Source organism: Ixodes scapularis, unplaced genomic scaffold (assembly GCF_016920785.2).
Source record: "Ixodes scapularis isolate PalLabHiFi unplaced genomic scaffold, ASM1692078v2 ptg000378l_1__unscaffolded, whole genome shotgun sequence".
NCBI lineage: Eukaryota > Metazoa > Arthropoda > Arachnida > Ixodida > Ixodidae > Ixodes > Ixodes scapularis.
This window is the reverse complement of record NW_024609976.1, coordinates 1,745,881-1,758,712: the sequence shown is the minus strand read 5'-3', so window position 1 is coordinate 1,758,712 and position 12,832 is coordinate 1,745,881. Positions and strand designations below refer to the sequence as shown.

The 12,832-nt window shown below is 46.7% G+C and overlaps 2 protein-coding genes across 2 annotated transcripts; one reads left to right on the top strand and one right to left on the bottom strand.

Moving 5' to 3' along the window:
* Positions 1 to 5,425: 5,425 nt before the first annotated feature.
* Positions 5,426 to 7,958, top strand: LOC115333183. The gene is made up of 6 exons (XM_029995805.4): positions 5,426 to 5,681; positions 5,766 to 5,970; positions 6,259 to 6,520; positions 6,584 to 6,722; positions 6,935 to 7,155; positions 7,622 to 7,958. Exons 1-6 carry the CDS (start codon positions 5,445 to 5,447, stop codon positions 7,956 to 7,958), a joined length of 1,401 nt encoding a protein of 466 aa, XP_029851665.2. The 5' UTR covers positions 5,426 to 5,444.
* LOC115333191 lies at positions 7,884 to 12,296 on the bottom strand. The gene is made up of 4 exons (XM_040221333.3): positions 12,028 to 12,296; positions 11,775 to 11,942; positions 11,123 to 11,243; positions 7,884 to 9,399 (listed from the first exon to the last, which is right to left on the bottom strand). Exons 3-4 carry the CDS (start codon positions 11,207 to 11,209, stop codon positions 8,350 to 8,352), a joined length of 1,137 nt encoding a protein of 378 aa, XP_040077267.1. The 5' UTR covers positions 11,210 to 11,243; positions 11,775 to 11,942; positions 12,028 to 12,296; the 3' UTR covers positions 7,884 to 8,349.
* Between the last annotated feature and the right edge of the window lie 536 nt (positions 12,297 to 12,832).

The window sequence follows — 12,832 nt, the reverse complement described above, 5'->3', positions numbered from 1 at the left end:
TCTAATCCGGGACTTTCACTCCTTCTAACGCACTAGCAAGGGGGAAAGCCGCCGGTAGTCCTTTCCCGTCTTCTCTCCCGCTCTCGAAATGGCGCTATCCCCGATAAAACGGTATATACCAGGAAGCTAGGCTGTTATGAACGCAGGTCACCTCTTTATCCTGAAAACAAAAACGGTGTTTGCGTAATATTTACGCCAGGAGGAACGCTTTAATTTTGGTACAGAGCCGAAATTAACCTCTATTTTGGATTTAATTTCTCGGTATAGACGTTCCTTTCGGATTCTTTCATAACTCAAGATGTGCCTGACAGCGTAATTATTGAGCTAAAAGAGTTATTTGCGGAAACTTTATTTTTTGACACAGGTGTCCGATCCAGGCACCAGTATATCTTGAAAGTCGAGTGTCCCTTTAAAGGCAAGGTCTTTCCGGTGCACCTTAGAGGTGACAAAATATTGTATATGTTGAAAAACAAGAACGCTGATATTTATGGGTTCTTGCTGCCTTTTGTTGCTCAGACAATCGTCACGTGAAATAATGAACTGCGGTCCTTTTAATGGGTTTTGTGGTATTTAGATGATTAATTGCTTTAACATTGTTCTCAGCACAAAAAATTACAGAATCCATCCATATTTTACAAAATCTCGCCACGGGTGACGGATTTAGACTATGTTCATAAAACGCATAAATTAAGAAACGCTGTTCTCACTACAACAACGCAAAGTCGGAATCGGGTTCAAACAGCTGAAGTGTGTTTTTTGTTTGGAGCAACGCGTGGCGTATAGTTTATATTATATCCAGTGTTTGACTATTTGTCTATTTTGATAACGATGTCAAAGTTTTTCATATGCTAAGAAGAAAAAAATATGAGACAATTCTGGAAAGGCTATTATGGTTAGTAGGCGTATATCTGTGATCGTGGAGTTTATTGGGGTGTACATTGCCGAAATTTGTATTAATAATAATAATACAATTAAGATAATAAGAATACTTAATAATAATAATAATCCAATAAAATTAAGATAATATGTAGTTTTTCAAGCTCTAATACAATTTGTATCTTATGATCTAATTTCAAACGCGCGAACAAGTATGACAATCAAAAGTGTGCAAATTATCATCACTGATGCTAATTGCACCATTTTATTTAACAAGTTATAAAATAAAAATAGTCTAATAATAATTAAAATATTCTGGCTAATCTGAAAAATTCATGTAAAATTACATTAATTTTGTTTAAAGCGTATGGTGCTATCAAAGTCGCGACTTTTGACAGTCGGCAAAACTTCCGAATTCGCCACCAATCCTTCCAGACCAAATGCCCCCTCCCCCTTTTTTCACTATAAAAAAAGAGAAAACAATAAAAAAAAAAAGAAACAGATTCCGTTCTTTTTTTTTTAATTACCAGTCTTCCTAGAACGTTTAGTTTCTTTAATTTTTACGCGACGTCGTTTTGCCAATCTCAGCCTTTGCAATTCAAAGGAACCTCTAACTGCTTGCACGTCTGCTCACTCCAGTAAGTTTCGTTGGCGTTGGAAGACCGGTGAAACATTAGTGAGCTTTAGTATTGAGCACTGTGTGTTTGCGTCAGCGTTGCGTGTTCCACACTGCGCGTGCCGGAAGACCCAAAATTCCGGTTTTGGATTGGAGCATGGCGGCAGCGCTCTTGCGCAGCGTGGAACACGCAACTCTAACGCAAACTCACAAACTCTGTAATAAGGTACAATACGATAGCGGCTGCAGCACTACATTAAGACAGTGAAGAGTTTTTTTGTTTTTTTTTGCATTCCGAAATTACATTTTGCGAGTCATGATCGCGAGCAGTTCCGCCGTGCCCGCTGAGCAATTGAATGGACTTCTTCCAAAACCGACGCGCCCCATTGCGGCGAAATACCACGCAGTGCACTCTGGGAACTAGTTGGCCACTCAGTTTCGGTTTCGACTGTGCAGATTCATCTCGTGCTATCACGCCGCGACCGAACGCGCTGCTTGCGTTTTCGATTATCTGACTTTTTTACGAACGTACAATACACTCATTCTCGAGCGATACAAAAACGAAGACCGGGGCACTTTCCATGGTTCCCGAAACACCGGATATTGTGCGTGCGAATGCAGACGTAGTAAGACGTGGCTTAGTCACCTCACCCCACGAGTGCATCTTTGAGCTCGTGTCAGTAATCCCGTCTAGTAGCAGTGAACTACAGGTGAAATTCGGTCACCTGGAGCATTACACGTATTTTATTTGCCAAACGTCCGCTTCTTGTTACTTCATTGGGCGAAAAGAAAGCCGCATCCTCACAGGAGTATCAAAGTTGAGTCCAGCATTGACGCATGAACTTTTAAAGAAACGCTATAAATTCGACCTCACTATATAGTTACTATAATGTCTTCCTTGTGTCATCATATATCTCCCAATCAAAGTTTATGCTGATAAAAGATTAAGTTTTCTCAAACGCAGAGATCGGCTAGCTATACGACGGAGGCCCTAACAAGCGTCCCCTACTCCTCGCTAAGCCTTTTTGGACGAGCTTTTACTGACGCTCAAGAGCTGTGCCTGAGCGTTGTGCCTGAAATTATCTCGGCATACTCAGGCAGGAAGAAAGCAATCACATAACAAATATTATGGCCATTAGCAAACGTCAAATGCACTTTGAATAATTTCGTTCGTTTGGCGCATCGCATAGGGGTTCATGCCCGTCTGGCGTACTTCTGGCGAATGGTGCGACATTCTTCACACAAGTGCTCGACTTTTGCTTTCTTAAAACAGTTTGTATGTGCGAATGTGCCTATATGATTGGCAGGAAAACTTTACGCGCATACGCGATGTTGAATATTAGTGAAATGCAAGTGGGGGCTTTTCGCTTCGTGCAGTGCTGCGGGTCAGTACAGATAAGAGATAAGAGATGTGTTATAATTGAGCTTTTCAATGGCGCCTCCGAGTTTTACCTCGCGTACACAGGCGTATTAAGGATACAGTAATCGCAAAAATTAATATTTCGTCTATGGACGCACCAAACAAACAAACTTCCTGATCAACAACACCAATTTAAAGGCGCGAGCTCGATGTGTGCATACTTTTTGGTCGCTACAGCTTGTTGATTCGTACGTAAGCAAGATCCCCGAGCTCCGCAGCGTCGACATTCCCAGCACTGGCTCGTCCACATACCTCGATTGGAACGCTAACAGAAAGGCTCAAGTACAAAAATACAACAAGCATGCGTTAAGACAAGCTATACGTCTCGGGCTTGTGCTAAAGCTTCGAGGTCTGGCCATTTAGGTTAGTTTAGAGACCAGAAATGACGCTCTCGGGACCAGAAATCATGAGATAACAGCCGTTAATAGTCCACGTAGTGTGTAATCTCTTGTCGACGTGTCGATCGAAACCGAAACCATGCCACTCTCCTCCCTGGCCAATTAGTTCACAGAGTGCAACGCGCGCCGTGTTGCATGCAGGGCTTTATGGAAGTAGCCTATTGGGGCACCATCACTAGAGCGCTTCGCGTTTCCGCCGCGGGAGGGCGAGCAACGAGCTGAAAATGCGAATGCGAAATGACGTCGAGGACGACGTCAAGGACTTCAGGTCGGTCAGCTTCAATTCCGGCACTTACGAGCCTTTGCAACCGGCGCATACGCGACCGGAGCTTACGCGAATGGGGCTAACGCGACCGACGCTTAACAGCTTAAGCGATCGCCGCTTCAGTCAAGGGCATTTGAGAACCGGGCACTTCAGCCACTGGCACATCAGTCACATATGCTCTATGTGACTGAAGTGCCGGTGGGCACGTTAAGTGCCAGACGAGGGCAACTCCGGTCCATACTTTCGATATTGGGATTATGGCTGTTAGTAGTGCAGTCAGCGCCCCTGAATTGCAAGGTGTATTTTTTTTCTCGTTATTGTGCGTAGTTTTAAAGATATCGACGTCTCAAAGTTTTGTTTGGGGCGCGGCTGACAAAACCGAAACTAGCCACTCGAGGTTCCGGCAACACTGGAAAACAGCCGCCATGTGGACGTGACGTCAAGATCGTTCTCGCTCAACGAGTACGCAGGCCAAGCGGCACCTACCTCTGTTGCGCTAGCCGTCTAAAATAGGAGGTAAGATAATTTTGTTTTAATTCTGTATACGTGGTAGTTATCCAGCATATGTAGCAAGAGTTAGTGCGTCTACCCAAAAGCTAGCGACTGGAAAACCCGTCAACTCGTTCCGTGCCGTACACGGCGGCCGCCGCCGCACGCGCGCTATGCCGTGCCGTATTTGTTGCTTGTATAACCAAAAGCTAGCGACTGGAAAACGAGTGAACTCGTTCGGTGCCGTACTCGGAAGCTGTCGGCGTGCGTGCGGTCTCCCGCACTCGTCGCTAGGCCTAAATTGTCATCGGGGCTCCGTGGACGGAGCGGCGTTGCTCTACGCCGCGCTGCCAGTGACGTACAGTACTGGGGGCCCTCTCGCTTTCGCACTGCGGGTCAGTCCCAGACACGAAGGTTTCAGGCTCTCCGGCGCGGGCCGCGACGCCCGAACAGACGTGTGCTAAGCTGTAGACGTCTGATTTTTCGTTCTCTTTTCCTCAGGCGCGTAAAAGCCAAATTTGCAAGCTGCGACACTAATTCACCACATAAGTTCGTCCAGGTAGTGAAGCTTTGTAAAAATAAAAAAAATAAAAACTTGCCGCACTTAAAAAAAAAAAAAAGTTCTTTGGGCAGTCATTTTCTTCTCAAAGCTAGCAAAAGTTTTTGTAGGTGATAAAGGAAAACAGAGAAAGTTTGCAAGGTGAGAACACTTTCTTTCCCCTTTTCCGCATTCCCACGCCCACCCACAACAATTTTTTTTATTCATTTTTTCATATGCCCTTTAAGGCCCTCGTGAGAGCATCACATTATTGGAATACATAGGATTTTAAGTTTTCCTTCTTAACTCCTGACGAAGGCAAGTGTTTTTTTTTTTTTTGCTTTTTTGCATTTTTAAATATTATATTTACCTCCAGCCGAACTCAGGTAAATTAGAGAGTTGTAACTTACAAATCCGAACTTTCGCGATTTCTTTAAAGTCCCTTGTGGTATTCACAAGCCCAATGTTAATTAATACTGCTGCGTAACGGGTTCGAACGATTGGGAGGCGAATGTTTATATCTCATGAGCTTCACGCGCCGGCTGTTCGCTAGTAGTCGTTACGGTCCTGAATACTACGCACGAGATTGCATAGTAAACAGGCAGTGACGCAAAGCAGAACATTGTTTTCCTTTTCATTATAAACTTCAGTGATTGGAGCTAGTTAGTGGTTGTACTCTACATGCCCACCATTCCCCATTCAACAGACATTCAATAGAGCGTGAATGCTCAATCTTCAACACTGCACTTGACAATAGGAAGAGTGCAAGCCGACCGGGTCGCTTCGATCGCCTATTGTTCGACTGCACCTAGCGGCAGTCTGCGCAAAGTCATCGGGGTGCGATGGCGACGAACTGCGGTGTGATGTGTGTTCCCGTCGTCATTACGACGGGATTTAAAGCAGTTCAGGATCCAGAAAGCTTTTTCCGCGGTGCTAATCTGGTGAAGGGACAGCTTCTTTATGAATCTGGACATGTATATGAGGTACGGGAGGTACACTACGACACACACGTGGAGATCACGGCTCGCTGTACTCCGCAGACCAAGCTGAACGCGGCCGGGAAACACATCGAGCTACAGGTAAGCCTAAGAAAAGATCTGCTTTATTGGTAGTCTTCAAATAAGCTGTGCTAACGTAGGATGATTTGTTGTGTTTCTATTCAGCTGGACAAGGACAGGACGATCGTTCTTGCGAAATGCGACTGCCGTGCTGGCGTCGCCGGAAAATGTAAACACGCCGCCGCGGTCGCCGTGTACTTGGAAAGAGATGCCGCGACTTCCAAGACGAGTTGCCCAAGGAGCTGGGGCATTCCTTCCTCGAAGAAAGCATATCCCAAGTTTTCTCGAGTGACTCCGAACTCGCGGAAAGGTTCGTGCTCGTGCAACTGGTCCAGAAGACGAAGGGGGGGGGGGGGGGGGGGGGGAAGGGAAGGGGGGGGGGGGAAGGGAAGGGGGTACGGTACTGTACGGGGGCTTTAAGTCATTTCGTACATTCATACTGAGCAATGTATAGACGTAGGGATAAGTCCCCTCCTCTCTCCCCCCCCCCCTTCCCAATACCTTACCTCTCAAGAGCTGGGTTTCTGTGGACGCCCTTATTTCATTCACAAGATTGATTGCCGAGTATGTAAGCATTCTAACTTAACCACGTTTACAGGTGTGTCGGTTTCCGTGCCTGCACTTGCTGTGAGCCACGTGGGGAAGTTTTTCCCAGACTTGGACTGCCCCCTCACCGACATGCTACGGGCTGAAGAAACGTGCTCCCACGATGAGGGACAGCCTCTGCCATTTGAAAGGCCACTGTCACCGGATGTCCTGGAGCTCTTCGACTGGCCACAGGAAGGATTCCGCTACCGAAACTTTGTGATGATGTTTGACTCCGGAAAGCCGGTTCAAAAAGAGGAAACATTTTTGGCCAGGTAAGCTCCAATGCACAAATGACAATGTTGACCTTCTAATTTGTCTGAAATATTGTCTTACAGCCTGACAATCACTGAGAGGGCTGTTTATGATAGCAGCGTCTCTGCTTCGTTGACGAGAATCGGGGATATCTGCAGAGACACCAGTCTCTCGAAGGACATGTGGCGGAAAGAAAGGCTGCTTCGTATAACGGCAACAAAGGTATGCATCGTTTTTATCACAATTGTGCCAGCCATGCCTAAAAGGAGAATGACTCCAAGGCACCCATAATTGCAGGGGGAACGAGTCAGGACTCATTTTTGTGCAAAGAAAGGAGACAAGCTCACTAATAATGCTTGAAATCTAGAGAAGCTATGTGAGCTCTGTAATCAATAAATTGCATTACAATTATGTTTTTCTTTTCCCACCCGGAGGCACACAAAGTTATACGTTGCAAAGGGGACCTACGAGAGGTTGCCAAGAACATGGTGCTGGATGCGCCATTTACTTCCCAAGCAACAGCACATAGACAACGGTACGAGCCAGAAGCCCGAGCCAAGTTCGAAGAAACGCGGAACCTCAAGGTGCACCAGCTGGGGCTTGTGGTGATGCCGCAAGATCCCTGGCTGGGGTGTTCTCCAGATGGACTCTTTCGGTACTTACCAAACTGGCCTTTTTATTCCCTTCGTCTGTTGCAAAGACAAGCTGCTGATCCATGGAGTTAATTATTAGCTGTAAAAGCATTGAAACGGAGGGCCAGCCGGGCTTTTACACTACAGGTCTGAACCTAGGCGGATAGGAAGCAAAACCTCGTGCTGCAGGATGCAGAGATCCTGGGTTCAATCTCCATCCCTGCCCGTTTCAATGTCGCCACGCCAACGGAAGCTAATGTCGCGCTGTCTAAATGCTCTCATCAAAAACGTTTGCATTGTAAAAGCATAGCTGGCATATGGTGTTCTTGTGCGACCATAGTGAAGCACCAGTTAAGAAACATGCATGCTATGTTTAGCACATTCATGCAAAATACGGCGCCATCCCTCCCCCAGGACATTTCAATTGGCGGCAAATTTCTCTCGTATCAAAAATTGCTGGCTCATGCTCATCCTTGCTTCTCTGTGCAGGAACGAGGACGGAAATGTCATGCTCCTTGAGATCAAGTGCCCCTCCAGCCGCTGGAAGAAACCTCTGACAGAGAAACCGCTCCTAGCGTATCTAGCTGAATGCAAGCAGAGGAAAGATATCGTGTTGCGAAAGTCTCACACATACTATACACAGATACAGATCTGCATGTATGTCCTGCAGTTAGATGAGTGCGATCTCTTTCTGTACTGCTCCGTAGACAAAAAGACGCTGCACATCAAGCGTGATGAAGAATTTCTCTCGGACGCTATACCGAAGCTGAGATCGTTTTATTTCACACATTATATTCAAGAACTTGCCGCACTTCAGGGAAAGTGAGCCAGTAGCTTTACGAACAAGCTTTGAAGTGTTGCATGTCATACTCTGCCCAAGCCAAATGAAAATAAAAGCATCACTGCTGTGTTTGCACAAATCGTGTCCAGGTACAGCTCCTGACAATCTGAAAAAGAAAACACCTGAAGCATGTAGCTCAGGCAGTGGCTGGTGTGGGTGCTGTGCATGTTATGGAAACTTCCATATTGTTCCAAAGAGAGTCGGACACGGTAAATGTAGCCAAGAAATGTGCACTTCCTTAAGTGCATTCAGTATCACAACCATATGTGATTGACCAAACCATGAATAGTACCCCTGCCAACTGCAGCCTCGAGTTTACACTAAGATGTTTTTCTTTTCATAATGCCAGACACTGCCCCCAATAGCTATGTCCCAGTTACCGTGGCTTAAATATTCCCGGCCGTAGATTTGTTAGAACACACAAAATATGCATGACGTTGTCCAAGTGTGGGATGAGGTGATGCGAAACACGCTGAGTGATACTGTAAATCTTAACCCTTTGAATAACTCTTTCGACATGGATCCGGACAGAGGCCGTTTCATATGTCGAGTTGACCTCAACCTCTGTGAATTGTACACCCGACGCAAACGGCGGCATCACCAATGTTGCATTCTGGGCACCAACACCGGTCACAATACCTGGGAATCCTTTGTCGGCCAAGACAATGTCATTAGGCTGCAGCTTGCGCAGGAAAGCAGACTCTATTGTAATGGCGGCATCACTTGTGCGCCCTCCGTACCCATTCGAAAGGAATGTTACTAGTCCGCTGGGCGATATCCCAATCAAATACTTCACAGTAAAGTATCCCTTGTATTGTGAATACCACAGATTTTGCTCCTCAACTGACGGAGGCATTTCTACTCTCATTTCTGTACAGTCAATGGTGACTCTGCAAAATGGATAGAGCACCCTGAAGCTTGCTGGCATGGTGGCCTGTATAGCTGCCCTGCTAGGCCACCAAATCCAGTCTTTCGTTCTGGCACAGAGGGCTTCAAGCGTCATCTTGAACATTCGTGCTGCTGTTGTCCGATGCACATTAAACAGAACACCTAAACAAGAAAAGGGAACATTGTGCTTGAGCTTGATCAGAAATAGCAGGAGACGATTCTCAGCGGAAATTTCATTCTGCCTTCTCGCGGCATCTGGGAGCAGGCTTAACAACAGAGCGAAAAGTGAAAAGGATGTGGCGCTTAAGCTTGCCAGTTTTGCCTCTTCCTGACGAACACAGTCGTAGCCAGTAAAGCAGGGCTCTTTGTACGCCGGCCCTACACACTCGTCCTGAAATGACACTTGGTCCGGCCCACTTCCTTTGTCTTTAGTTACATTATGACAAATGAAGGTTGCAGCATCTTGCCCCACGTTGCAGCAGAGGAACACGGTGCAGGGAGAGAAGAGTGTTCCTTCTTCCTCTGTCATGGTGCAAGCCTACAAAGATGCACAAGAACGAGACACTGTTACTTTTAGCCATCAAAGTCAATTATAAGTAATACTTTAATGGTCAGCCGAGACATTCATATCACAGTTCTCATTTCGCTAACCTCGAGTTAAAAAAAAATTATATTCTGGGATCCCTACCTAGGATACTGAAGTGCCGATATGCCACAGTAAAGTATTAAGAGTTAATTTAACCCACCTGGGGATCTCTAACATACAGTCCAAAGGTTGTTTTTGTGGTGTGTACACCTCATACGCACTCCTTTAAGAGCAGTCATTGTGGCCCTTGAGGAAACCCGAGTAGCCCATTTTTTTAAATAATTTATTGCAAATGAACAAAACATACGTTAAGTCAGACCTGCCTAAGTCACATTGGGCTTGACTGGCAGCGTCTTACAATAAGTGAAACCAGCCGTTTGCAAAAGAATACATGTAAAATAAAATCCACACAAAGAAATTAGAATAACAAAAGCAAACTAGTGAGCACTTTACAACCTAAAATTTCTCAGGGCTTTCTTGAGCTTGTATTTTGCTCTTAAATTTAGGATACTAGAAGGTAGTTTGTTCATAAATGCTGGTTGAAAAGAAATCAGGAATGGGACCCTCGGCAACCACAAGTAAAGCATCACACCTAGATTTGCAAAGGAGACAACAAAGGGCCTTATCTGTGGGAGCACTTTGTCACTTACTCAGTCATACCTGTAGCTTCTGCAGTGTAGCTGATGAACGAGGACTGCAGACCGAAACTTACACCAACAGATAAAGCTTGTTTATGAATAATTTTTGTGCCCTTTAGTCAGGCACATAGCCATGAATTTATTCCTGGTGGGCCTGCCCCTGGCAGAACGTGATAGATGGGGGAGGAGGGATAGGAGGTCCCAGCAAGACCGAGGAATTGGGGGGGGGGGGGGGGGGGGGGGCGCGCAGCGCTGGTCATGTGCCTGCCTTAAGTACTATATCGGGGAAAAATTAAATACAAACAGAGGAGCAAGTGGCTTCCAGTACAGGCTGCGCCGCCCTGAAGTGAACCTGGGGCCGAGGGCGTGTGGCCTACTCCGATGTGTATATGCCCCTCGCTCGGCGCTTCCCAAGCTTCGGCATTGCGCCTTTTGGTGCACTGAAAGCTATCACCGCTATCGTTGCTCGCTCGACGCATGTGGCGCAAGGAAGCTCACCGCTTGTAGCAGCTTGCGTGCACGCAGGCCGAGTGCGCCCGCAGCGTTTTCTCCTTTTCGCTTGCGCAGCTTCCTTGTGCCGCACGCGTTGAGTGAGCAACGATAGAGGTGATAGCTTGTAGCACAACAAGACGAGCAATGCCGAAGCTTGGGAAGCGCCGAGCGAGGGGCGTATACATGTCGGAGTAGGCCACACACCTTCACCCCCAAGCTCACTTCAAGGCGGCGCAGCCTGTACAGAGCGCCAACGCGCTCCTCTGTTCGTATTTCATTTTTCCCTGATAGTACATATTTCACAATAATGTTCCAGCTTTTTAAGTCGCCGACCGACCTCTCACTCTCAGCAAGTCTTAAATTAGATTTAGGAAGTTGAAAAGAAAACCTGCAGCTGCAGCTGGTGTCCCTCAAAATTGTCCCCAGGAGAGCCTAAGGATAAGGACAGCTGGTCAAACTTGAGGTCCACTTTGCGTACATGCTTGCCACATGCAAACTGCCAATCCTGTACATGCAAGAAGGGATGTGGTACAACTTGTGCTTACATCAGCCGTAAATGAAAGAGGTGCCGACTGCTCTGTTGCCTGGTCTTCCATCGTCATATCTACTTCAGGTGCGTCTGTTCGTGGCATTGAAACCCTTTGCTGTGTGTCCCTTCTATGTTGCCTGTAAAAGCAAAGCAAAGTTTTGGTGATCACTTCACTACCCTAATCATCGCCAACTCCTTAAGGCCGGTTCAGACACTTGCGTTTGACTGCGTTGCGTGGAGAACCGAAAGCGAGTCACCGGTACATCTGTGCTTCGTATGAAGCGTGAAATCCAATTCAAGGAATCATCTTGGCACGCGATATAAGCAGCAGGGATGTCCTGGTTTCTTGCAGCCGCAACGCAGTGAAACGCAGTCAAACGCAACTGTCTGAACCAGGCTTTACAAAGTAGACTATAAAAAAAAAAAAAAAAAACTAATTTTAGCATGGATTACTGTTGGCGACTTAGAAGCACGGGCTAATTGCTTTGGTTAACGTCTCGGCGGGAGTACGGGCGCTCGGGCAGTGCGAGCGCCAGTCAAGGCAACCGTCTCGCGCCAGTACAGCCTGTGGTTAGTCCATGCTAATGTGAGACGAAGAATAGCTAGCTGCATAACCACACTTCGTAAAACAAAAAAAAAAAAATTAAAAAAAGAAAACGGGAAATCACCTGTCATGCCGTTCTGCAATTCCTGACACCACTCTTTTTCTGTAGACCGACGGGAAAATGGATGGGTTGTAGCTAGGGTGAGCTTGTTCGTTCCGCTTCGCATTGCCCACAAAATGCTTACTGCAAATTTTAGAATTCCCTGTGGGCGCCCAGGCGGTTCCGTCATCGCTAGAAATGAAAAAAAAGATAGTTATATGAATCGCCTACTGTGTAAAGCACCAGCGCGAACTACGATGTGAAAAACACCACTCACTTGAATCGACGCACGAGTCGTATCCAAGTCGCTCGGCGCTCAATCTCGTACGGCTTCGATGGAAAGCCGTAAAACTTAGTATCAGCCGAGTTTTTATAACTACTGGTACATCCAACCACACAGCAATTATTCTTGCTCTTCGAAGCGGGAACAGGTATCTCGAAAACCACGGTTTGTAGCCCACAGCAACGCAGCGTCAACGCGGCGACTCCAGCAGCTTCCCCGATCGCAACGGCCCGTTTGCCACAAGGGGCGCCCTGGTCGGGGCTTGAGTTACGTTTGCACCGTCCCTATGACTGTCTTATTTATTGACTTGGATACTTTTATCATGTTTACCTTTTCTGTACATGTACGGTGGGCAAAGAGCGACGGCACGGCATCCTTTTTAAGCCTCGACCCCTTCGCTGACAAGCTACAAGCAACCAACACCTGTAGGTTTCGTTCGTAACTTTCCGGCGAAAAATGATCGGAGCAGAGCTTCGATCTGGGGGTCGGCGTCCAATGCTTTCCAAAGTCCACTCGTCGAACAACGTTCACCCACACCTTCTCCAATTTCCGATCCGTTGGAAACTTGTAAAAAAGCACCTCCGTGTTGCGCAGCGGGTTGTTGGAGCAGCCCACAGCGCTACAAGTTGTACTCGGCATCTTTCGAGGAACAGCTGGGCAGTCTTGGGCGCACCGAGTTGCTCGCTAAAACAAGTCTTGAAGTCCTCACAAACAAATAAACAAAAGGCTATACCGAAGCTACACGGGCTACAGGTAAAAGCAACGGCTAAACACGCAATCACAAGCCGAAGTAGCGGTA

Coding starts and splice junctions, on each gene's coding strand:
- LOC115333191 (XM_040221333.3), bottom strand. CDS start 11,209: ATGCCACGAACAGACGCACCTGAAGTAGATATGACGATGGAAGACCAG. Junction 9,400..11,122: donor CTCTTTCATTTACGGCTGAT/GTAAGCACAAGT, acceptor GCATCTTTGTAG/GCTTGCACCATGACAGAGGA.
- LOC115333183 (XM_029995805.4), top strand. CDS start 5,445: ATGGCGACGAACTGCGGTGTGATGTGTGTTCCCGTCGTCATTACGACG. Junction 5,971..6,258: donor GACTCCGAACTCGCGGAAAG/GTTCGTGCTCGT, acceptor CCACGTTTACAG/GTGTGTCGGTTTCCGTGCCT. Junction 6,723..6,934: donor TTCGTATAACGGCAACAAAG/GTATGCATCGTT, acceptor TCCCACCCGGAG/GCACACAAAGTTATACGTTG.